The sequence below is a fragment of the Podarcis pityusensis genome, assembly GCF_964106645.2.
Source record: "Podarcis pityusensis genome assembly, chromosome: 2".
NCBI classification, from domain to species: domain Eukaryota; kingdom Metazoa; phylum Chordata; class Lepidosauria; order Squamata; family Lacertidae; genus Podarcis; species Podarcis pityusensis.
The window spans coordinates 106,872,676-106,896,824 of record NC_138029.1 but is presented as its reverse complement, the minus strand read 5'-3'; the positions used below and the strand labels follow the sequence as shown (position 1 = coordinate 106,896,824).

At 46.4% G+C, this 24,149-nt stretch overlaps 1 protein-coding gene and 1 long non-coding RNA gene across 10 annotated transcripts in view; one reads left to right on the top strand and one right to left on the bottom strand.

The window, feature by feature from the left end:
• The window catches only part of KLHDC8B (kelch domain containing 8B), a 41,468-nt gene that overhangs the window by 4,637 nt on the left and 12,682 nt on the right, over positions 1-24,149 (bottom strand). For 5 of the 9 annotated variants that reach the window (XM_080995861.1, XM_080995863.1, XM_080995865.1 and 2 more), the window contains exons 3-4: positions 17,157-17,985; positions 929-1,093 (exon numbers count right to left, since the gene is read on the bottom strand). In XM_080995861.1, the coding sequence (XP_080851987.1) occupies positions 929-1,093; positions 17,157-17,532 (541 nt within the window). In that variant the 5' untranslated portion in view covers positions 17,533-17,985. Of the gene's footprint in view, positions 1-928; positions 1,094-17,156; positions 17,995-24,149 lie in introns of all 9 variants that reach the window. The other 4 variants (XM_080995862.1, XM_080995867.1, XM_080995869.1 and 1 more) reach the window with 1 other exon arrangement.
• LOC308471714 lies at positions 5-22,888 on the top strand. The gene is made up of 3 exons (XR_013983113.1): positions 5-166; positions 22,228-22,459; positions 22,542-22,888. It is a non-coding gene; the product is annotated as an uncharacterized lncRNA (long non-coding RNA).

Below are 24,149 nucleotides of genomic sequence, written 5' to 3'. Positions count from 1 at the left end.
GTGGGAAAAGGAAACGCCAAAATACTAGCTCACCACCCGTATTGGTTCCAAAGGCAGTGGCTGAGGATTCTGGTGCAGACACAAAGGCCTGGGGACTAACAGTGCAACCCACACCATGTCTACTCGGATGTCAGTTCTGTCGGATTCAAGAGGGGTTACTTTTCAGGTAAGCGGGGTTACTCAGCCTCTCCACCTAACAGCTGATGTGCTTTCCTGCTTTGCTGCGTGTCCTCCAAACTCCTGCTGGCCTCAGAGCTTCAATTTTAGTTGTGGATATTTTTGGATACAGTATTTTTGGTATGGATTGAAGAGAGAGCAGCAGAGAGGGCGTTTAGAGGGTGCTTCCCACTTTACGCAACTCTGTTTATACGTGCAGGAGCCTGGAACATTACCTTGGAAGTAGGAGACTCACCTGTACAGCGGTACCTCGGGTTAAGTACTTAATTCGTTCCGGAGGTTCGTTCTTAACCTGAAACTGTTCTTAACCTGAAGCACCACTTTAGCTAATGGGGCCTCCTGCTGCTGCCGCGCCGCCGGAGCATGATTTCTGTTCTCATCCTGAAGCAAAGTTCTTAACCCGAGGTACTATTTCTGGGTTAGCGGAGTCTGTAACCTGAAGCGTATGTAACCTGAAGTGTATGTAACCCGAGGTACCACTGTATAACAACTTGAGCCTACATTGGCAGGGTGCACAGCCTCAATACCCCAAAAGGCTATTGCTTCTCCCATAGCCACAGCCCTGGATTTGAGTAAAGATCCAGCAGGGCTGTCTGTCTGTCTGTCTGCTTGCTGCTTTTCATCTAAGCCACATCCCTCCCACTCTCAACTCTGACTTTTGTCCTTCTCGGGATCTGCGAGCCGATTATAATGGTTTTAGTTCGCCCATCTAGCCGATTAGTCAACTAAGCATTGCTTCCTTACTTCTTACCCATCACATAGATCTTGCTCCCGTGCAAGAAAGTGGAGGCCCCATAGCAGGGGGTGGGCATCGAAGGCAGGGGCTGCCAGTGATCCTTTGCCGGGTCATACATTCGCACCAGTGCTTGTGGAGAGGTGTCTGCACCCATCCCGCCTAGAGCGTAGACGACACCATCTGGAAATGAAGAAGAAATAGGCAGGTGACGGAGGCTGGCAGACGACGTTAAAAAAAAGCAGTGAGTGTATGTCAGGCAGCAGACAACATAACAAGGTCATAAAAATAGTCACTGCCGTGTGTAATCACTGTCTAGCTTCCGACAGTAACCAACCCAGAACACGAGAGTGAGAAGTGTAGAATAAATTACAGGGCACTGAAACAATACCTTTGGCCCTCCAGGTATTGGCCATGCTTGCTGGGGCTGATGGGCAGTGTCCCCACACCTGCACTAAAATAAGGACTCTGTGAAATTCAAAACTTGACTAGCAGAGGCTGACGGATATCCAAATCTTAAAGCAAAGGTGCCGTACAAGGTCCAGGGGGCCAGTCAGGTCTTTTGAGTGCTGTGTAAAACCTGCGGCATTGCAGCACACGTCTTAGTAAACTGTCTTAAAGCTCAGGGACGTTGATGCCTTTAACAGACAGTAGGACAAATTCACTAAGGATGCCGTTGCATGCCACAGCAATGCGCTATATATGTTTTACCATGATATATTTTAATTATAACCATGTTATGAATATTCAAGAACAGAGAATGCATCAGAACAAGCTGGAACTACTTGTACTTTTTCGAATGTTAGCATCTTAAGGGAGTTTTGAAGTAAAAATTTGTTGCAATATACACTTGCGTGCCCTATGCTCAGGTGGCAAGTGGGTGTGGCTCAGCAGACTCTCAGCAGCCTCTGCACCCCTTTTTTCTCTCTTCATGCTTTCTGGAACAAGTGAAGCAGCCATGCGGCCATGGCTCCCTGCAAGTGAACTGAATCTCTCTAAAAGGATATTTTATAGCCTGCATCTTTTCTAACCCAAAGACTGCATGACTCTTTTGTAAGGAAATTAAGCCCTTTTCTTTCAAGTTGCTTGGAACCTTATTTCATCTTTATTCACCCTACCTCACAGGGTTGTTGTGGGGATTAAATGAGATGGGGGGAAACTATGTATGCTCCTTGGAGGAAAAAGTGGAATAGAAATGCAATAAATAAATAATCCTAGATGCATCTTGCTCTGCCATGACAACCCTGAGCTTGCCTTGCCCCCTAAATTCTAAATTTGAATGGTGGGGAGGGAAAAGCACAGGATAAAACTTCTGAGAACTCCTTAGCTTTGTGCTGCTTTTGTTAAGGTAATTCATATGAAAGAACCTTCAGTAGTAGTAGTAATAGTAATTATTATTATTATTATTATTATTATTATTATTATTATTATTATCATCTTATACCCCACTCATCTGGCTGGGTTTCAGTGGGAAAACCATCAACTCCAGTGGCCTACTGTACTACCTTCATGCATCTACAAGCAAAGGCAAGTCTATTGCAAAGATGTTTTCAGCCTGGAGTTTGCAAAACCTATACTCTTGCATTTCTGTGCTGAAGACAGATAGATAAAGGCTTTGTTTCCTAATGCTCCTTCCTTGGATCTCCCATAACTAAGTAAAACACATGCCTATGTCAACAAGTCTAAAGACTCCTCTTTAATCCCAACTTGCTGCATGGTACCCAATTCTAATCGTTTGGAAGCTTTAAAGTCAGGTGGTTACCAACCGGTCCGTGGGCACATCTGCAAACTGGAGAAAAGCTACCTGCACAAACACGGCAAAGCTGCCATTGCAATCACACAAGCACAACTGTAGGCTTCTTTCAAGTCTAATTTCAGGGGGGCAAGAGTGGGGTGTGTGGAATCCTGTGGGTGCCAGGGAAGGCCTCTAAGTGGCACCCGTTGCTTGGCTGGTGTAATTATGTCATTTGTATACTGTTTTATTTTATGTTGCACCTTGCTCTGGGATTTGTGCAAAAAGAGGGCTATAAATATATGCATATATTTTAAACTCTGTGTGTGTTGGCAACCCGTGCTACAGGTCGAGAGTGGAGACCCTACACCCCTTCTCCAAAATCTCATTAGTCTAATAATAATAATAATAATAATTTATTTATACCCCGCCCATCTGGCTGAGTTTCCTCAGCCACTCTGGGCGGCTCCCAACAGAATATTAAACAAAATAAAACATCAAACATTAAAAACTTCCCTAAACAGGTCTGCCTTCAGATGTCTTCTAAAAGTCAGATGGCTGTTTATTTCCTTGACATCTGATGGGAGGGCATTCCATAGGGTGGGTGCCACCACCAAGAAGGCCATCTGCCTGGTTCCCTGTAACTTCTCGCAGTGAGGGAACCGCCAGAAGGCCCTCGGAGCTGGACCTTAGGGTCCGGGCTGAACGATGGGGGTGGAGATGCTCATGGCAGTGGTTGGGGATGAGGGAGCTGTAGTTCACCAGTATCTGGAGGGCCAATATGGGAGTAGCAAGAGGGGGCAGCTCCCCCCCCCCCCGATCAAGTAGTGCAATACAAATACTTAATTAAATGACCAATCACTTTGGTTCTGTCCCCCAACAAAAGTCCTGTCCCCCACAAAGTCCTGCCACCCCCCAACAAAAATCCTGGCTCCACTCATGGCCACATCCCTGCTATAGGTTTGTGATAATAATAATAATAATAATAATAATAATAATAATAATTTATTACTTATACCCTGCCCATCTGGCTGGGTTTCCCCAGCCACTCTGGGCAGCTTCCAACGAAGTACAGTGGTACCTCAGGTTAAGTACTTAATTCGTTCCGGAGGTCCGTACTTAACCTGAAACTGTTCTTAACCTGAAGCACCACTTTAGCTAATGGGGCCTCCTGCTGCTGCCGCGCCGCTGGGGCACGATTTCTGTTCTCATCCTGAAGCAAAGTTCTTAACCTGAAGCACTATTTCTGGGTTAGCGGAGTCTGTAACCTGAAGCGTATGTAACCTGAAGCGTATGTAACCCGAGGTACCACTGTATTAAAATACAGTGGTCTGTTAAAGGTTAAAAGATTCCCAAACAGGGCTGCCTTCAGATGTCTTCTAAAAGTCTGGTAGTTGTACTTCTCTTTGACATCTGGTGGAGGGCGTTCCACAGGGCGGGTGCCACTACCAAGAAGGCCCTCTGCCTGGTTCCCATCGTTCTCCCCCTCTAAGGCGATCAGATGGAATGGAGGAAGAAGACTGCTGCAGAAGCAGGAATTCTGACACACAGAACTTTTTTCTCACCTCTGCGCAATCAGCTGCAGCTCCCCAATCCCACCTGATACAGAGCTGTCAAAGATAATGAAGTTCTGTCTCCGGCATCTGCCCTCTTCTTTTTCTCTTGCAAAACCAAGCGCTGTTGCATTCTTGTCCTGCTTGCGGGTTTCTAATAGGCATCTGGCCAGTCACTGTGAGATGGGCCTGGTCCAGCAGTACTCCTATTAATATAGTGTTTCTTTCTTTGATTGCACTGTTAAGTCCTTCATTCCTGTCGAATAATACATCTATCCTTTTGGTGAAATAAACCAGCACCTTTTAATGGGCTCCCCTCACCGCACATTTAACGCCTTTGACCTTTCAGCTAAGTTACTTTTAAAAAAGAAAGCATTTTATAGCTCTCCAGAGGATTTGATGAGCTCCACAGCCCAGGTAAATCTGTAAACAAAAGTAGCGGCTTCTCCTCTGAACTTATTACAGATCCCTGCTTCAAAATGATCCTGGAGTTTGTGGCAAACCTACCAATTTACCCCAAGGTTTTGAGCGGATTTTTTCCCAGCAATAAAGCTGGGGGAACATGACCCCCGTCTAATCTGGTGTAGTGAATCACGTTATGGAGTGTAACTGGATTGGGAACGAAGGGGAAGCTGGAAGCAGCCGTTAGGATTTGTCAGTAAAAGCTGACAATCGGGGGGGGGGGAGAGATAGATGTGAGCCAAGGTTAGGAAAAAGGCCTACAAGATGAGAAGTTTCTGGGTGAAAATAATTAAAATAAGGGGTGTGGGAATAAGTTGACACTGCTGCGCTCACTATCAAGCTTAGCTTGATATTTATTTTTCCTCCCTCCCTGAGCGCTCAAGTTGATTCTAATCTGTCTCCCATGGCATTCACCTTTTAAGGCTTCCACTGCCCATTCGGAAGGTGGGGAAGTACAGTGGTACCTCGGGTTAAGTACTTAACTCGTTCTGGAGGTCCGTACTTAACCTGAAACTGTTCTTAACCTGAAGCACCACTTTAGCTACTGGGGCCTCCTGCTGCCGCCACACCTCCGGAGCACAATTTCTCTTCTCAACCTGAAGCAAAGTTCTTAACCTGAAGCACTATTTCTGGGTTAGCGGAGTATGTAACCTGAAGCGTATGTAACCTGAGGTACCACTGTATTCATGGGGAAATCAAGACACTAGCTTCCCAAGTGACCCCCTGGGGGAAGAGGCTCCCTAACCCTCTGACTCCATTCCCCACACTGAGCAAGAAGAGTCCTTTATCTCGTACTTCCATCGTCCCACCTCCACCAAGGATAGCTGTCAACTTTTCCCTTTTCTCGCGAGGAATCCTATTCGGAATAAGGGAATTTCCCTTAAAAAAAGGGGGAAGTTGACAGCTATGCCACCAAGACACTGTCCTCTGGCAGGCCCCCCAGGACCTGCTCTTCCCCAAACAACGCCCCCACCTGCTTCCCAACCTGATCAGCAACGAACATCTCAGGGATACCAGGCAATCACATTGAATTACACTCGCCGTGTTGTATCCCTGGAGACGCCATGGCAACCCAGCCATGCTGCCAAGTTCTGCTTCCCGTGTAGCCTGCCCACCGTTCTGCAGACAGCAGACTCAGAGACATGCCCCTCTCCAAATCTGAGATTGGGAGGACTGCAGCAGAATCAGTTATGTAGGGACCATCGTATTTCTTGCAGATATGCACACGTTCTCTTTCTCTTCCTGCGTTCCTCCCCAACCCCCAGTGCGCAGGGCTGGTGGGTGCGGCTGGGAGAGGTGATGGTGACCAAAAGGGTACAATCTTCTTGTCCCAGATCCCAGCAGAGGCCTGGGAACGGTAGGTTTCTGAGCACAATTCAAAGTGTTGGTGCTGACCTTTAAAGCCCTAAGTAAACAGCCTTGGCCCCGGCTTCGGCTGGGGAGGGCGGGATATAAATAAAAATTTATTATTATTATTATTACAGTGGGACCTCTGGTAACAAACTTAATTGGTTCCGGAGGTCCATTCTTAACCTGAAACTGTTCTTAACCTGAAGCACCACTTTAGCTAATGGGGCCTCCTGCTGCCGCCGTGCTGCCAGAGCATGATTTCTGTTCTCATTCTGAAGCAAAGTTCTTAACCCGAGGTACTATTTCTGGGTTAGCAGAGTCTGTAACCTGAAGCGTCTGTAACCTGAAGCATATGTAACCTGAAGTGTATGTAACCCGAGGTACGGCTGTATACCTGAAGGAGCGTCTCCACCCCCATTGTTCAGCCCGGACATTGAGGTCCAGCGCCAAGGGCCTTATGGCGGTTCCCTCACTGCGAAAAGTGAGGTTACAGGGAACCAGGCAGAGGGCCTTCTCAGTGGTGGCGCCCACCCTGTGGAACACCCTCCCATCAGATGTCAAGGAAATAGCCAACTATCTGACTTTTAGAAGACATCTGAGGCAGTCCTGGTTAGGGAGGTTTTTAACGTTTGGTGTTTTATCACATTTTTAATATTCAGCTGGGAGCTGCCCAGAGTGGCTGGTGAAACCCAGCCAGGTGGGTGGGGTATAAATAATAAATTATTATTGTTATTAGATTGGATGAGGAAACTTTAGGTCTGGGGTCTGGGTGCAATCCTCTAGGCCCTCTCCACAAACCTCACCTGCTCCCTAGGCCTCAGCACCTCTCGTTAGCCCTTCCCTGCACCTTCCTCAAATGTCTTTGCCTGGCTGGAATATGTCATCAAATGGCAACGATGCTTCTTGCTTGCTTACTTGCGAGTGTATGTGTGGAAAGAAACCTCTGGCTTTTGCGTGGCTGGAACGTAGCTTACTGCGCAAAGGTAAAATTTGTGGAACTCCTTCAACACAGAGTTGCCCCCGGAAGCTTTAACTACGTATACAGTTAGCAGCCAATGCTAAAAACAACCTGCTTTAACCGGGCCTTTAACCCTTGATATGTGTGCTTCTAGGACCTATCTTGTTCCTTGGACTGTGATTCACTTTAACTGATTCAATATTGTTGTCATCCTCACAGTAATTTACTAATAAAGGTAAAGGGACCCCTGACCATTAGGTCCAGTTGTGGCCGACTCTGGGGTTGCGGCGCTCATCTCGCTTTATTGGCTGAGGGAGCCGGCATACAGCTTCCGGGTCATGTGGCCAGCATGACTAAGCCGCTTCTGGCGAACCAGAGCAGCGCACGGAAACACCATTTACCTTCCCGCCGGAGTGGTACCTATTTATCTACTTGCACTTTGACGTGCTTTCGAACTGCTAGGTTGGCAGGAGCAGGGACCGAGCAACGGGAGCTCACCCCGTCGCGGGGATTCGAACCGCCGACCTTCTGATCTGCAAGTCCTAGGCTCTGTAGTTTAACCCACAGCGCCACCCGCGTCCCCACCAAGTTACTAATAACTTGCTGCTATTAGTAAATTTATTGCCCGCCCTTTCGCCAAGCAGGTCCCAGGGCGAGTTGCGAGAATTTGAAAATTCAGGATTGAAAACAGTTAAAACAGATGGCAGTCACGGAATACTGAGTTTTAAATTGTTGTAACCTGTTCTGTGACCTGCTGGTCAAGGAAAATGGAACCCAAATATGAAAAAAAGATTAAAAGGCATGTCCAGAGCAATTAAATTCTAGAAAATTAAGGATATAGCATTCAGGCCATTAGAGTTTTTGAATTGTTAACTCTGTGAAGTTGAGATCAATACACATGTACTGTCTGGCTGTAATGTAAAAATTATTAAATGGACTGAATAAAATCAATGCGCCGTCCCGTGTTGGGGAACCACAGATCAATGGAAGAGCACCTGCTTTGCATATATAAAGGTCCTAAGTTTATTTTCAGCATCTCCACTTAAAATGTTGGTTGGGTTGGTGAATAGTTTGTCTGGGCACCTTAGGGCTGATATGACCAGTTGTATTCATGTTTTTTTAAAAAAATTGGGTTTACGATTATTTCACCTTTGCATCGAAAGCTGTGGTTTTCTCATTTCTGCTGTTAAGAGTTGCGGTGACTTCTCCAGCTGCTAGGTGCCGTGTGCACATCAACAGCAGGGATGTGGCAAAGTGTGCAATGGCTGTTTTGCAACAGCAAGCTACTGCACATAGTTGAATAAGCTTGCTTGGAGCAGTGTGCTAAAAATCAGTGCACCTTTGCTTTCGTTTTTCAAGGAGCCAGTATATTGCTTTTGAAAAAGACTTCGATAATATTACCGCTTTACATTTTACATTGCATTTTTATGTCACCCTACATTTTTTCCCTCCCCCCTGTTTTTATTTGCACAACAACCCTGAGAGGTAGAGCTGGCTAACAGTGACTAGCTCAGGGTCTCCCAGTGAGCTTCATGGCTCTAGTCTGAGACTTTAGACACTACCTCACACTGACTCTCTTTTGCCTATGTATATATTTTTTTGGGGGGTGGCGGCAAAATAATGGAGAAATCTCAAAAGCCAGCAGGGAATATGTTGGAGGGGGCAGGCCAGAAGAGGATTTTCCAGAGGCCAAAGACCAGGACTTTTGCGCCCTGCAAACTTCCTTGCCTTCCCTTCTTGAGGAACAAAAGCAAATTTATGCTCCATAGCTCCATGCTAAAACACATGCCCTGAATGCAGAATGGCGCAGCCTCAATCCCTGGCATCTCCAGTTTAAAGAATCTGGTAGTAGCTTGCACCTGAGGCCCTGGGAAGCCACTGCCTGAGCAAGAGAGACAAAGTGCCTGACTTAATACCTGAAGGAGCATCTGCACCCCCATTGTTCTACCCGGACACTGAGGTCCAAAGCCAAGGGCCTTCTGACGGTTCCCCCGCTGCGAGAAGCCAAGCTACAGGAAACCAGGCAGAGGGCCTTCTCGGTAGTGGCGCCCTCCCTGTGGAACGCCCTCCCACCAGATGTCAAAGAGAAGAACAACTACCAAACTTTTAGAAGACATCTGAAGGCAGCCCTCTTTAGGGAAGCTTTTAATGTTTAACAGACCACTGTATTTTAATACTTTGTTGGAAGCCGCCCAGAGTGGCTGGGGAAACTATTGTTATTATTAATTATTATTATTATTTTTTATTTATTCATTCATACATACATACATACAAACATACATACCCCGCCCATCTGGCTGGGTTTCCCCAGCCACTTAAGGCAACTTCCTGGGCAGATTAAGCAAATTTGCATGGTGGTTGCAGAATGCAGTTGTTTGTGATAAAAAGTGCACTGCACACAGCACAGAGTAGACCTCTTCCTTCCTCTCAGTCGCCTCCAGTATTACCCAGCACCCAGCCGTTCAGAATCCTCTTTTTGCGTCTGCACATGTTGCAATTCAGCGCTTCTGCGCATGTGCAAAGTGTGATTTAGCGCTTCTGCGCATGCGTGACTGCCGAAACCCGGAAGTAACCCATTCCGGTACTTCCGGGTTTCGGTGGTCCGTAACCTGAAAAAACGCAACCTGAAGCGTCCGTAACCCGAGGTATGACTGTATTATCTATGTTGAGTGGCAACAGCTCTGTAGGATCTCCAGTCCTACCTGGAGACACCAGGGATTGAACCTGGGGCCATCTGCATGCAAGGCAGATGCTTTTCCACTGAGCCACTATGGCCCTTCCTGGCAATGACCTCCAGAGATGACCTCCAAGGTCCCTTTCAACTTCGTAAGGCTAGGCTTCTCTGAGCAGCACCAGCAGTAGGAACAAGCTCTCCCCCTCTCCTCCCATACCATGCAGCTCTGAGAAAGGAGCTGTTCTTGATGTTGCTCAGAGATGTTTGGAGTTGGGGGAGAGGGTTCTGCTAACCAAAAAAGTTTGTTTTACACTCGCTGTGAAGGAAAGTGACAGGTTCAGGAATCCCCCACTCTTCAGAGTCTCAAAAACATGGCTTTTCGGCTCATGCATCTTACTAAAGTGTTAGCCCTGACTTGGCTGGTGTACTTAGTATACTGTCTGCTTTTACTTTGACATTTGCATTTAAATGAAATATTGCCCTTTGTGTTTTAATGCTGCTCCTCGCTCTGTTCACACAACAATGAGTGAGTTAGAAATAATCGAAATAAACAGATTGGGAGGATTCAACCTAGTGCTAAAGGGAGACCATTCCATCAGCTCAAACATTTCAACCTGCCAGATGCAACGATGTGCTTTCTCCTCCCCCAGCGTGCTGATCTAGTGAGTTCCCCTGGAACCCCTTTTCTCCAAGCCAATTTGGGGTGGGGTCAGCGGGAGGAGAGGAGGAGAAAAGCCTTGTTGTGTTAGCAGAGGTCCTTGTGCTGGCTTCCGCTAGCCAGGTTCATTAGTTGAATCTGGCCCATGGAGATTACAGGTGTGCCCCCCTCCCCAACTGACTCGTACCACTGTATTCCTCTTTAGTTATATGCTCTGCAAATAAAAGCTTTTTTGAATATTTTAACAAGTGTTGGGACACGGTTTTAATTTCAAGAGTAGGAGTCAGTGTTGCACATGATATTGGCTTCTTAGCTGCAACAGTAATCAACTGAAAATCGCTACGGATTTAAAACAGCAGTGAAATCTATTTTAATGTTTTGTAATACGGTAGCGCGGGGAGGGGAGAACAGTTCTTGAACATAACAACTACAAAAACCACCCAAATATGGGCAAGAATAGTTTTTAAGGCCATAGTAATGGTCAGGGGTCCCTTTACCTTTACTAAAAGGCCAACAGAGATGGTGGTCATAAATTTTCCCGGACGCACATGCTTCTCCTTCCTAGTTTATCCTCGCAACAATGCCGTGAGGTTGAGAAGCAACGATGGGCTCAGGGTCACTCAGTGAGCTTAGACGCTGACCAGATCCACTCCCTCCTTCCCTTCTGGATCACATCGGGTACCTGCATAATGGAAATGCAACTCGGCTGAAGTTGCCCCAGATTCCGATTGACACCAAAGCTATTGGGTGCCTCTTTGAACTCCTGCGATACGCAATGAACAAAAGCCAGCAGACAGAGCTGCGTGTTTTGATCTCGCCTGGAAATTGCACCCAAGCCAAGCAGTGATGAAAGGCACCAGCGCTTTATGCTTTTCTGCGCCGCTTGTAGAATACATTTCACCGAGCAAGAATTTTATCTTAAAGGGTATCGAGTCTGCGCTCACGTTTTGAAGCAAGAGACAGCCCAGACAACATATTTACAAACTTTCTTTTTTAAAATGGGCCTTACAGCCCCAAATATTTGGCCACAGTAGCTCAGTGTGTGGAGCAGGTACAAAAGTTCCCACATTCCCAAACAGTGGTGGTGTCGTGGTTAAGAGTGTTGGACCAGGTCCTGGGTTCAAATCTTCACTTGGCCATAATATAGAACTGCAAAGTCTGAAGGGGTCTTGAGGATCATAGAGTCCAACTCCCTGCAGTGCAGGAATCTTTTGCCCAACGTGGGGCTCGAATCCACAACCCTCAGATTGAGAGTCTCATGCTATACCAGTGAAGCTCTCAAGGTGACCTTGCGCCTGTCGCTAACTCTCAGCTTTACTTACATCACAGGGTTGTGGTGGGGATTAAATGAGTGGGGTGGGGGTACCATGTAAGAAACCTTGAGCTCCTTTAAGCACTTAGGGTGCTAATTGGCTGCCCTTTGTGGCAATCATGGAGCCACTTCCCCTCCTCAGCTTGAAGCTATGTTTCGAGTAAAAAATAAATAAATCGGGAAGCTGCCTTGTAAAGAGTCAAACTTCCAGTCCAACTATCTCTGTATTGGGTACAGTGAATGGCAGCAGCTCTCCTGGGTTTCAAGAAAGAGACATCTCTAGCCTTAACTTACCTAGAGATACTGGGGATTTAGTTTACCGTATTTTTCGCCCCATAGGACGCACTTTTTCCCTTCCAAAAATGAAGGGGAAATGTGTGTGCGTCCTATGGGGTGAATGCAGGCTTTCGCTGAAGGGCGCCCTGTGCTTCGAGCGGGTGTCTGCAAGCCTTGCACGCCCGGCGGGAGGTCCCGCCAGGCGCGCAAGGCTTGGGGCGGCAGCCTGCAGCCCAAAGCACGGGGAGCCCTCTGGAGGGCTCCCCGTGCTTCGGGCGGGTGTGCGCAAGGCTTGGGGCAGCAGCCGCGGCTGGGGGGGGGAAATAATTTTTTTTTATTCATTCCCCCCCCCAAAAAAACCGAGGTGCGTCCTATGGGCCGGTGTGCCCTATAGGACGAAAAATATGGTATTTATTTATTTATTCCCTTTATTGCGTGTGAAGGGGGCGGAATACATAATAAATTATTATTATTGTTTAGGGAAGTTTTTAATGTCTGAGGCTGTATTGTTTTTAATATAAGGTTGGAAGCTGGCCAGAGTGGCTGGGGAAACCCTGCCAGATAGGCGGGGGATAAATAATAAATTATTATTATTATTATAAATCACCCATGTGGTGGAAGCGATGCTTTGTCCAAACCTGGAGTAAAGGTTTGTCTCCCCACCAAGAACAAACCTTGGTTACAGGCTCATGATTTCTCTGGAAGGGAGACAAACCATAAGCCCAGGTTGAGACAGAATTCTAAGACAAGCCATGGATTAGCTTCCTGGTATCGCAGCAGCTGAAAGGGCTAAAGCAGGCACAGTTTATACTCCATGCATCAGCGCACTGTGAATTCACATTTAGGCTTGACTGTGCTTTAAAGTGAGGTCCGGCATAAATGAATTAACAGAGTTCAGGTTCTCGTGGAAAACAACTAAGTGCCAAATATTTTTTAAAGACAAAAAACTTTCTGCGATTGCATGAAATATCAGCGGCTATGTTTGCTAGCGTCAGATGAGTAAAAAAAACCAAAAATGGACCAGAAAAGTAACACATACACTTAAAATTCTTAGTGATGAAACTATTGTCTCCATGCCTATCAGACAAGGCTTCTGAATCTATTCCTGATTGTATGAAACACTGAAGTTTTAGGGTGGTTTAAAAAAAAAAGAAAGAAAAGGAAACAAGGAAAGGGAAAGGAGGAAAGGGAAGAGGAAAGAGATAAGCAAAGAACTAAAAGGACTGCAGCCAGCTCCAAAGACAACAGAGAAAATTGACACGCACACCAAAAAAGACTCCGAAAATGGAGAACAGATACCCTAAAAAATTCTAAGCATGTCAAGCTTTTAATAAGCAATGTCTTCAGCTGCAGAAACTGCTAACTGCATATTACAAGGGAGGTTGTGAGCGCCAAGCTACACATTACGTGGGCAATTGATGAGCAGATCTTCTGCTTCAGGGTGGGGGGTTTAACTTTACAGCAGCTGTGGAAGGCTCCCAAATCTTATCAGAGCAGCAGTACTGGGTGAGGGAGTATTAAACCCTTCCACACTAGTTCCATCTATTTTTCCGATCTAAATTGCCCCTCCTGAAGCTGTTGTTAAGTCCTGTAGGAGAGGAGAACTAGCCCAATCCCCCCGCAGGGCTAACAAGATCTTAAGGGCGTACAATTTTGGCGGAGGAAGTGCAGAGGGGAGGAGATGTTTAGACACCCGCTTTCCCGGCACCCGGTCTCCAATCAAACTGGCAAGCTTCTTCAGCAGCGTTGCATCAAAACCAGCAATGTTCGTTTTATTTATTTAAAAGCATTCTTATCACTCTCTTCAGTAGAAAAGACTCTTAAAAGCTGCTTACGGAGAAATAAGAAATAACAATAAAGCCCATGTCCTTGGGCTTATGATCTGTAAGACATGGCACAGAAAGAAAGGGCGATGGGGAGGGAAGAGGAAAGCAATGGAGCTCAGGCATCAATTCTCAAAGTTCTTGTCGTCATCAGCTGGGAATGGAAACGGTTCAGGGAGGTGGAGTTTGGAGTCAAAAGGAGCTAATCTCTCAGCAGAGCCAATGGAGTGGCCCTGCTTCTCATTTCTGCCTGTGTCACAGCCTAGTGGGACTGCAAATTTCACAAGATAATATCACAATATGATAAAAGCAGGGGTATATCTGTTGCCATCTGCATGTTTCCATCTGAAGGAGCATAGAAAGAGGACAATGTCCTTCAGTTTGTTAAACCTGCTTTAAGTCGTTTACACTCAACTCTTCTCTTGTATATTATTCACTACAAAGCTCAATGACTAAGCTCTTTAGCGACGAAATGTCTGAACGATCTCCGAGCACTGGACCACTGGTATATCACAAATGGAATCATTATTACTGTGTTGTTCAAGATAAAATCTATTTTGGAAAGAGAAGAAATGAACGCAGAACCACTGATGTATCACATGCGAACTGTTTATTTACTGTGTTTGCAATTGTTTAAGATAAAACCTATTTGGGAAAGAATTACTTTTGCCATTTTTATGGATGTTTATTGTTTGTTTACAGGTAGTAGCCTTGGTGATAATTATCTTCTGTCAATCGCAGCATATAACCACCCTGTCCATTGTTTTATTGCAGCCTAATGTTAACAGCAGCTACAAGGTGATAGTCGAGAAAGAGGCTGAATAACGGGTGTCACGTGTAAATGTATAGTTTGGCCATAAGAAACAAAACAAACAAGAATGGTATTTGTAAGGCTTTCCTGTTGTAATAAAAAAAATTAAGGTCTTATATATATAAAATAAATGTTCATAAATGTACCAACCAAGCAAAACATAGATATGTGGACCACATGTCTGGAGCACCAAAGGAAGACCGTCCTGAAACCATTTTGACTCCCAAACTGACCAAATGTTTTCTCTGCAAGGAGGGAGGGGGTGAGGGAACCTTCCCATTGTCTCAGGAATTGGGTAATCTCCATCTCAAAGGAATGGCCAGACTACCGGGAAAGGCAATCAGATAAGGCATTATCAGATAACCTGGCAGACAGGAAAAACAACAACGTTCAAATTTCTGTTGTAGACCGCCTTTTCTGTGATGTAGATATGATGTTTGTGAGGGGTGGTCTTGGGTTACACCCTTTCTGTGATGTATGTATGATGTATGGAGGGGTGGTCTCGAGCTCCAGGGCAGGGAGTTTAAAATGTCTATATAAGGGCAGGCACACCTAGGTCCTCCTCCGTCCTCCTGCGAGTGAGGGGAGCACCCTGTTGCAATCGCTTTAATAAAGATCAGGCTTACTAGCTGCTTTGCTTCTCAATATTCTCTGGTTGGCCTCTGTTATTTTCTCCTACGGATCGGGAACCCACTTAAGGACTCTATATGGGCTCTTGGATACCCCATAAGGGAAGAAGGGCAGATTTTGTTTACACTGTCGGGAGACAAATCCTTCTTGCCCAAGCTGACCAAATGTGAATCTCGGGCCTGATTTGAACGCGATGCTGGATCAGCAAGAAAAACTTACCTATGTGACACTGTATATGCCCAGCATCTTATTAAAATCGTGTTGCCTTCCCTACAGAAATGGGAGTCAGCACACATTTCAGGGATTCATAGCCCAAGAAGGCTCTAAGCTTATGCGCCAACACTGCACATAGATCAGCTAAGGACCCAGCATAGCTTGGATCCCCACCTTTTAGCAAAGGCGTTTCCGAGGCAGGTTGCAAAGTGACAAAATTAAACATGGGAAAACATTGCAACGGAGAAGCCATCAGGCTTTCTTTTAAAAGCAGCGGAGTAAGCGGCTTTTGAAATGGAGCACCAGGTGTGTGCAATTGCACTTAAGTTATTCCTCCCTGCCTGACTCCCATTAAAGAAACCCGAAACTCCATTCACCATGCAACGAGTGCTTAATTAAAGAAGCAGCTAATATACCAACAGCAACTCGTTTGCCGAGTGCGGGTCCTTGTGCAGTCAAAAGGACACAATCTGTACATAAGAAACAGGCTTGGAGAAACCCTAAGGTTTGTAGAGGAACAAAAAAATGAGGGGGCTGAAATAGACCAATGAGAACTGAACAAGCTCCGTGGAACGGAACGCTGATGAGGAATCAATAAAACTGGGGTATGGCAGAATGGAGCGTCCTGATGAGGGTGTGGCTGGTTGGTGGCCTGACCAGGAGAACCATGCTGCAAAAATTTGTTGCAGATCCCTAAGGCTCAGAACAAAAACACACTGTGAGATTCTTGTTCCACATCATGCTACCCTGCTTAGCTACATGAGAGCGAATCTGCACCTACCTTTCTCTTTTTTAAAAAAGTATTTTTTACTGAAAATTTTCGACAAAAAATACAGTAAGAATCAAACCAGTCTACAGAACAATAATGTTATTTTAAAAAGGATATAAAAGCAAAAGAAAAGAGAGAGAGAGAAACGTATAAGGCCCTTTATCATATTTATATCTTATACAGTCATACCTTGGAAGTTGAACGCCTTGCGAGACTAATGTTTTGGCTCCCGAATGTTGCAACCCAGAAGTGAATGTTCCGGTTTGCGAACGTTCTTTGGAACCCGAACATCCATCACAGCTTCTGATTGGCTGCACGAGCTTCCTGCAGCCAATCGGAAGCAGTGCCTTGGTTCCCGAATGTTCCTGGAACGGATTCCGTTCAACTTCCGAGGTACGACTGTATATCCTGTCATTCATTCACATACAAAGAGACAGACCCTCCTGTCTCCCACCTTGGAGCTACTTCTTCCGGGACTCAACTATGCAGCTGCAAACAGAACGTTTTAAGTGTGTTCTAAGTGCATTATACAAATGTGATGCTAGATGGTGCTGGTGTGCTAATGGAAAATGCCATATATGCTTTTTTAAAAAAAAAATTAAAGCATTTTCACAGCGTCTTTTAAAGCCCTAAACGGCCTTGGTCCAGTATACCTGAAGGAGCGTCTCCACCCACATCGTTCTGCCCAGACACTGAGCTCTAGCGCCAAGGGCCTTTTGGTGGTTCCTTCACTGCGAGATGCCAAGTTACAGGGAACCAGGCAGAGGGCCTTCTCGGTAGTGGCACCCGCCCTGTGGAATGCCCTCCCGGCAGATGTCAAAGAGAAGAACTACCAGATTTTTAGAAGACACCTGAAGGCAGCCCTGTTTAGGGAAGCTTTTAATGTTTAACAGACTACTGTATTTTAATACTTTGTTGGAAGCCGCCCAGAGTGGCTGGGGAAACCCAGCCAGATGAGCGGGGTATAAATATAATAATAATAATAATAATGTGTAGATTCAGCCCCAGTCTCTCGCCGCACCTACCTTTCTCGACCGCAGAGACGCCCATGGAAGCCTGGGCAAGGTCTGCCTTCTTCTCCCACCTGCCCTCATCCGCATGGTAGACTTCGACCGAGGCCAGTGGGCTCTGCGTGGCGTCCACCCCTCCGATCACCAGCACGTCCTTGCCAAGCATCACCGCCGCAGCCCCTGCCCGCGGGGTGGCCATAGGAGGCAGCGCCGTCCACTTGCGCGAAACAATATCCAACATCTCCACCGTGTCCAGGGGCTGGCCCTGCTGGCTGCAGCCCCCCACCACAAAGAGGTGCCCATCTTGAAAGGTTGGGCTGCAGTAGACCCGGCAAGTTGGCATGGGCGGGAAAGCCTCCCAGAAGAAGGATTTGGCACTGGCGGCTTCCATGTCGCCCAACAGCCTGGCATCTCAGGAGGCAGACATGGCGACGGCCCCTGCGCTGGCTCGGTGTCTCCGTGGGGCAGCCCCCCAGAGACCTATAGGGATTGGCCTGAGGCGGTTGGTAGGCCTTCCTTCCTGCGCCGCTGAAACTCCGCATCCACAAGGCATTAGTAGACTGGGAGGCAAATATGGCCGCAAGGAGAGGCCAAGGACTCCTGAGGGAGAAGGCAAGGAACGCCGTGATGCCCGAGGGATGCTGTCTCCGGTGGGGAGGGAACCATTCCTAACCGGAACTGCGAGGGTTTTTCTGCAAGAGATGCCTCACGTTCAGGCCTGAAATGCTGGAAGGTAGCCACCAAATGTCTAATATACACAAGCCAGTCTTTGGAAATACGGCTCTCTCGGCAAGTTGTCTTCTGGATCTGTTTGTCTTGTCAGGTCTTGTGCAGATGATGAGTCCTAATACGGCTTCCAAGGGGCAGAGAGAGAAAGAAAGAGAGCATTAAGGAAGGAGAGGTACAAGATTACCGGCGACTACCATGGAAGCCATTTTGAGGAATCTGTCTACAGACAAAACAGGCATGGTGAGATCTCCCAAAGGGCTGCCCACAAGGCTTCAAGTTGCCCTTCACATTTGGGCAGAAATCCCAAATCTGGCAGCTGCTAAAGCCTCCAGCTTCCCTGGGCCTTCGGATTAATTTACACATTCCCCAGAACCAGCTCAGCGCATCCCGTATAAACCGAGGCACAGTTTGCAAGCTCCATCTGCCATGTGAAGACCTTCCCTACAAGGCCACACAGCCACTTCACTGCTGCGTTCTCATGAGAAGCACGGCTGACCCAAAAAAGCTGAGGCCCACCTCACAAATCAAAATAACCAGGGTACCCAAGGCCAGAAAAGTGATTTTGGCACCCGAGGCAAAACAAATCCCATTAATTTCCTCCCCCTCCCCCCGCCAGTAAAAACTCAAAAATGAATAAAACAAAAAACGAAGGATTTGTGTGTTTTTTTAGAACACCCACAGCCAGTGCCCTGAGACGGCTGCCTCACTCCGCCAAAGGATAAGGCCGATCCTGCCTTAACCACCCCTTTCTCCCTCATTTTGTACACACTACCAAAAGCAGTTAATAGTTAATTGGGGAATGATTCTCCCCATCCCTGAAAACACCTGAGGTGTGAGCATGCCAACCTACGTTTTATAAGGGCAGAATCAAGAGTTACTGCTTATTTGCTTATTTATTCCTTTACGAGTCGCTTCCTTTGAATCACCTAAAAGTGATTTCACAATACCAGAGAGAGAGAGAGAAGTTCCTTTTATATTTGTTAATGGTTTGCATTTTTAATGTGTAATTGTGCGATATATGCAGTCTTACACATGCCTCCTTTTTGCTTCTTCAGCCCCAGGATCACATAGGGCAGGCATGTCCGAAGTCTGTTTGAGGGGCCTAATTTGGCCCCTGTGGCAGTATATGTCCTGAGGTAAAATCCTAAAAGAAGCTCAACAACTTTAGGGTAAACTTCAATCCTAAAAAAGCTCAACAATGTTCACTTCATCAAATCTGGCCCTCTTTCGGCAATAGGGCAATAGAAACAAAAAAAACACAACATTTGCTGCTTACACACCAAACATTTAAAGCACATGGCTTCCCCCCAGAGCATGTGCTCTAACTGCATGGTGTGTACGCAGCCCAAGTTGGGGCTGGGACTGGGAAGCCGGTTTACAGTGGTACCTTGGGTTACATACACTTCAGGTTACATACGCTTCAGGTTACAGACTCTGCTAACCCGGAAATAGTACCTCGGGTTAAGAACTTTGCTTCAGGATGAGAACAGAAATCGTGCTCCGGCGGCAGCAGGAGGCCCCATTAGCTAAAGTGGTGCTTCAGGTTAAGTACGGACCTCCGGAACGAATTAAGTATTTAACCCGAGGTACCACTGTATTCCTGTTCTGCAAAGTCCCCCTGTGACTGTAGTGACAGTGGCAGAATTAGCTCGGCCTACTGCCCTCCGAGAACAAGAGCAACTTCCGGCGCCCTGGGGTCAAGGCCACCTGGCATCAGGATAGCTGTGGTCAAACCAATCACAGGCGCCCCAAGAAGACGCAACAGGGGCCTGTCAGGTACATTCACACTCTGGTGCAAAGACAGCCCACACCGGAGAGAGGCAGACTTAAGTGAATGTGAAAGGTCCCTGCTGGGATGGAGACAGCTTCAAAACACATTTAACTGCAAAAAAAGAAAGGAAAGGAAAAAAAACGACAACAGCGAGGAGGGTCACCAGAGGATAGGAGAAGCTGGATGTGGCAAAGGCAGCTGCGGGAGTTGGAAGGACAGTCCAAGCGACAGCCTCCACCCCCTCCCCAGAATCACATCCACTCCAGTTGCCATAGTCTGGGAAAGCGAAATACAGTGGTACCTCGGGTTAAGTACTTAATTCGTTCCAGAGGTCTGTTCTTAACCTGAAACTGTTCTTAACCTGAAGTACCACTTTAGCTAATGGGGCCTCCCGCTGCTGCCGCGCCGCCGGAGCACGATTTCTGTTCTCATCCTGAAGCAAAGTTCTTAACCTGAAGCACTATTTCTGGGTTAGCGGAGTCTGTAACCTGAAGCGTATGTAACCTGAAGTGTATGTAACCCAAGGTACCACTGTAACAGCAACCTGGTAATTAAAGGTTTGCCAATAAAGAGCTCCCTCTGTAGGTTACCACCGTGTACGACCACAGCTTCAGCCACAGTCCTCACCTAGAGCTCCTCCAGGATGTTTGTTTTTTTTGGGTTTTTTCTAAGTGTATCCTACAACGTATCATTGATGCAATAATAGTGGTGGATTTATCCTGGACCATCTGCTTTCTCGAGACGCTTCCCCAATGTTGCTGTCTTATTGTCACGGAGCTGTCCGGCCACGTATGTCCAGAGTGAGGAATTACACTAGTGGCCAAAATTGTGGAAACCTTTTGGGGAAAGTGTATTTCCAAGGTTCGATGGCGCATAACACCTCATAAACACTCATGCTCACTGGCTACATTCAAATAAAGGAAAGCTACTGCTACTGTCAACCTAAGCAAGCTGTGCTTCCTTTTTCTAACATTCGATAGAATACAGATAATTGAACCAACATTGTCGCATTACATTCTTCATTAAATTATCATTCCACTGATCTATAATTTTATGGTATTGCTCCAAAAGAAAGTGGTGTTACGAGCCATCAAACCTCAGAAATACACTTTTCCCAAAAAGGTTTCCACAATTTGGGCCACTATAGTGTAACTCGTTATTGTCCAAGGTCCTAACTTACAAGTTAGGAAAAAGCACCCATCAGCCCTACATCTCTCAGCTTCTCTAGGCGTGAGCCCCAGGAGGCAGCTGCTGCAACAGAGAGACCCCTCCCCTGACCTCAGCTTACATATCTCCCCCCCACCCGAGCTGCGCGCAAGCAAGCAAAGACTGTGTCCGTGGGCAACCTGCTTCTTCTTCTTCTTCTTTTTTAATGATATTTATTAAAGTTTCAAAAAATACAAAAAATACAGAATACAGAAAGAAAAAGAATAAAGTTTTTTTAAAAAATATAAACAAAGAAATAAAAAATAAAAGAAAACATACCAAATAAAACAATTAAAAGGACATTAAATTTCCATAACCTATCTTCCTTATACTTATTTCCCCGGACCTCCTCATACCTCCCTTTTTTGTATTCCAGTTCAATTTGTTAATTCAGCAAATCCTTACCATTGAAATTACCCAGTTGCAAACCTTTTTTCATATCTCTTAAAGAATTACAGCTAAAAAACCCTTAGTTTCTGTCCAACATCCTTCTAAGATTCCTTAATTTTACAATATTTCTGTAAATAGTCTTTAAATTTCTTCCAGTCTTCTTTCACCGTCTCTTCTCTCTGGTCTCGGATTCTGCCAGTCATTTCCGCCAGTTCCATGTAGTCAATCACCTTCATCTGCCACTCTTCCAGAGTGGGTAGATCTTGTGTCTTCCAATACTTTGCAATGAGTATTCTTGCTGCTGTTGTTGCATACATAAAAAAAGTTCTATCCTTCTTTGGCACCAAGTGGCCGACAATGCCCAGAAGAAAGGCCTCTGGTTTCTTCAGGAAGGTATATTTAAATACCTTTTTCAATTCATTATATATCATTTCCCAGAAAGCCTTGATCTTTGGGCACGTCCACCAAAGGTGAAAGAATGTACCTTCAGTTTCTTTACATTTCCAGCATTTATTGTCGGGCAAATGATAGATTTTTGCAAGCTTGACTGGGGTCATGTACCACCTGTATATCATTTTCATAATATTCTCTCTTAAGGCATTACATGCCGTAAACTTCATACCTGTGGTCCATAACTGTTCCCAGTCAGCCATCATTATGTTATGTCCAACATCTTGTGCCCATTTAATCATAGCAGATTTCACCATTTCATCCTGAGTATTCCATTTCAACAGCAAGTTATACATTCTTGACAGAGTCTTAGTTTTGGGTTCTAGCAGTTCTGTTTCTAATTTTGACTTTTCCACCTGGAAGCCTATTTTCTTATTCAAATTATATCGTGGGCAACCTGCTTCTGCTCCTCCCTCTTCAGTCCTCGCCTGGTCCTGGGAGACGGTGGAGCAGGAGAGGTGGAGGCAGGAGGAGGTGGTGTGGCAGCGCTTCACACCAGGCTGACCTCTCCCTCCCTCCCTCCCTTATCGCCATCTGCAGAGGCGCTCTTTTGCTGCATTACAACAAACGCAGGGCAAGCACACCCACTGAGCATTTCTGCAGGATTTCAGTTACGGGACATGCACTGATTTGGAAAGGAAGCAGTACGATGAGCACAAATCGTCATAGATGTCCGAAGGGCCCCCCCAAGAGTCTATTTAGCCATCCCGACAACCAGCAAATGTGGCAGGTGCTTCTCAACAATCAGAGAGTAAAGGACCAATGGCCATAGGTAAGTGATGAAGGGCCCTTCCATTGTTCGTCCACATTCCCTTTTAAACTCCGCCAGCTAAATTCCCTTCCTTTTTTTATAGGTCTGGGGGAAAAGCCTTAATAGTCCCTGAAGAAGAAGAAGAGGCAGAGAGAATGAAAGAGAGGGGCGCTTTCCCAGGCTGCACAGTGACAAGCAAATGTCCTGCATTGGAACCGGACTGGAAGGAACGGAGGCAAGGGATTCCCCCCATCCCACTAGGAGGGCAACTCTCGTAAACCTGAATATTCCTGCCCCGTGGACTGAAGTGAGAGGGACAACCCGCTGCTACAGGAAAATTAAGGAAACACAATAGGGCTGTCTCCTAAGAACAACAATAACATTCCCACAAGGTGCACCACTGCATCTCAATTAGCTCATGCATTCTGAATGAAGCTGTGCAGAATGAGAGGGAACGTGTTTATGGGATGCATTTTAGGCGGTGCAAATGGCAGCTTAATAGTTACTACTCTCGCACCTGGTGGTGCAGAATAGATGCACACAGGGACAAAAACCGAGCAAAGCCCATGCATAAAGTATTTCCCTATGTACCTGTCCACACATTAAAATCTCTGGTGGGCAAGGGCTCCCTCCTGGTGTCCTGGTCAACTTAAGCCAGGTCAAGTGGCTACAGGAAAGAGGGCCTTCTTGGTGGAGGTGCCCCAGTTATGCTCTTCCCCACATGGTGTCTACGGTATTTTCCTTCCCAGAACTATGCAAAGACCTCCTTCTCGCTCCCCCCCCCCAACTTGTGCTTTTTAGGGACCATTTTAAACCTCCTAACTGCTTCATGCCACTTTTATGATTTTGTGGCTTTGCATATTGTACAGTGGTACCTCGGGTTAAGTATTTAATTCGTTCCGGAGGTCTGTACTTAACCTGAAACTGTTCTTAACCCGAAGCACCACTTTAGCTAATGGGGCCTCCCGCTGCCACCGTGCCGCCGGAGCACAATTTCTGTTCTCATCCTGAAGCAAAGTTCTTAACCTGAAGCACTATTTTTGGGTTAGCAGAGTCTGTAACCTGAAGCGTATGTAACCTGAACCGTATGTAACCCGAGGTACCACTGTACGCATTTTTTATTTTTGCATGTTGATTTTGATCTACGCTTTTTTGCAAACCACCTGGGAATATAGCTGAAGGACAACATAAAAATGCATATGTTAAGTAGAAGCGTAGAATCTTAAAGAGTTGGAAGGGACCCAAGGGTCATCTAGTCCAACCCCCTACGATGGCAGGAATCTCAGCAAAAGCATCCAGTACAGATAAATAACAATACAACAAACAATAGGCACTCTCCGTCCTGCTCTGTGGCCGGGTGGGGGGGGGGGGAGAGAAAGAGGAAAGCAGGGCTTCTTCCCACACACGGTTCCCATATTTTACAGGCAGCTGCTGCCCCTGCCCGTTCCGCAGCAGTTGGATCTGCAGACGTCAGCAAGTGATTCTGCAAAAGCTTCGCTTGCTTATTTCTGCACAGGCCACAGGCCAGGTCAGCCACCAATCTTATTTGCACAGCTGCAGGGTCAAGCAACCTAGGTGCCTCCTCTGTCACGAGCTCCTCAGCTGAAGCCATCAGGGAGACCCGAGCGAAGCTGGCTTTGAAGGCAATTTGTCAGATCATTGTGAGATGAAGAAAGAGAGCAGAGAGGTGGCAGCAGCAGCAGCTGCTGCC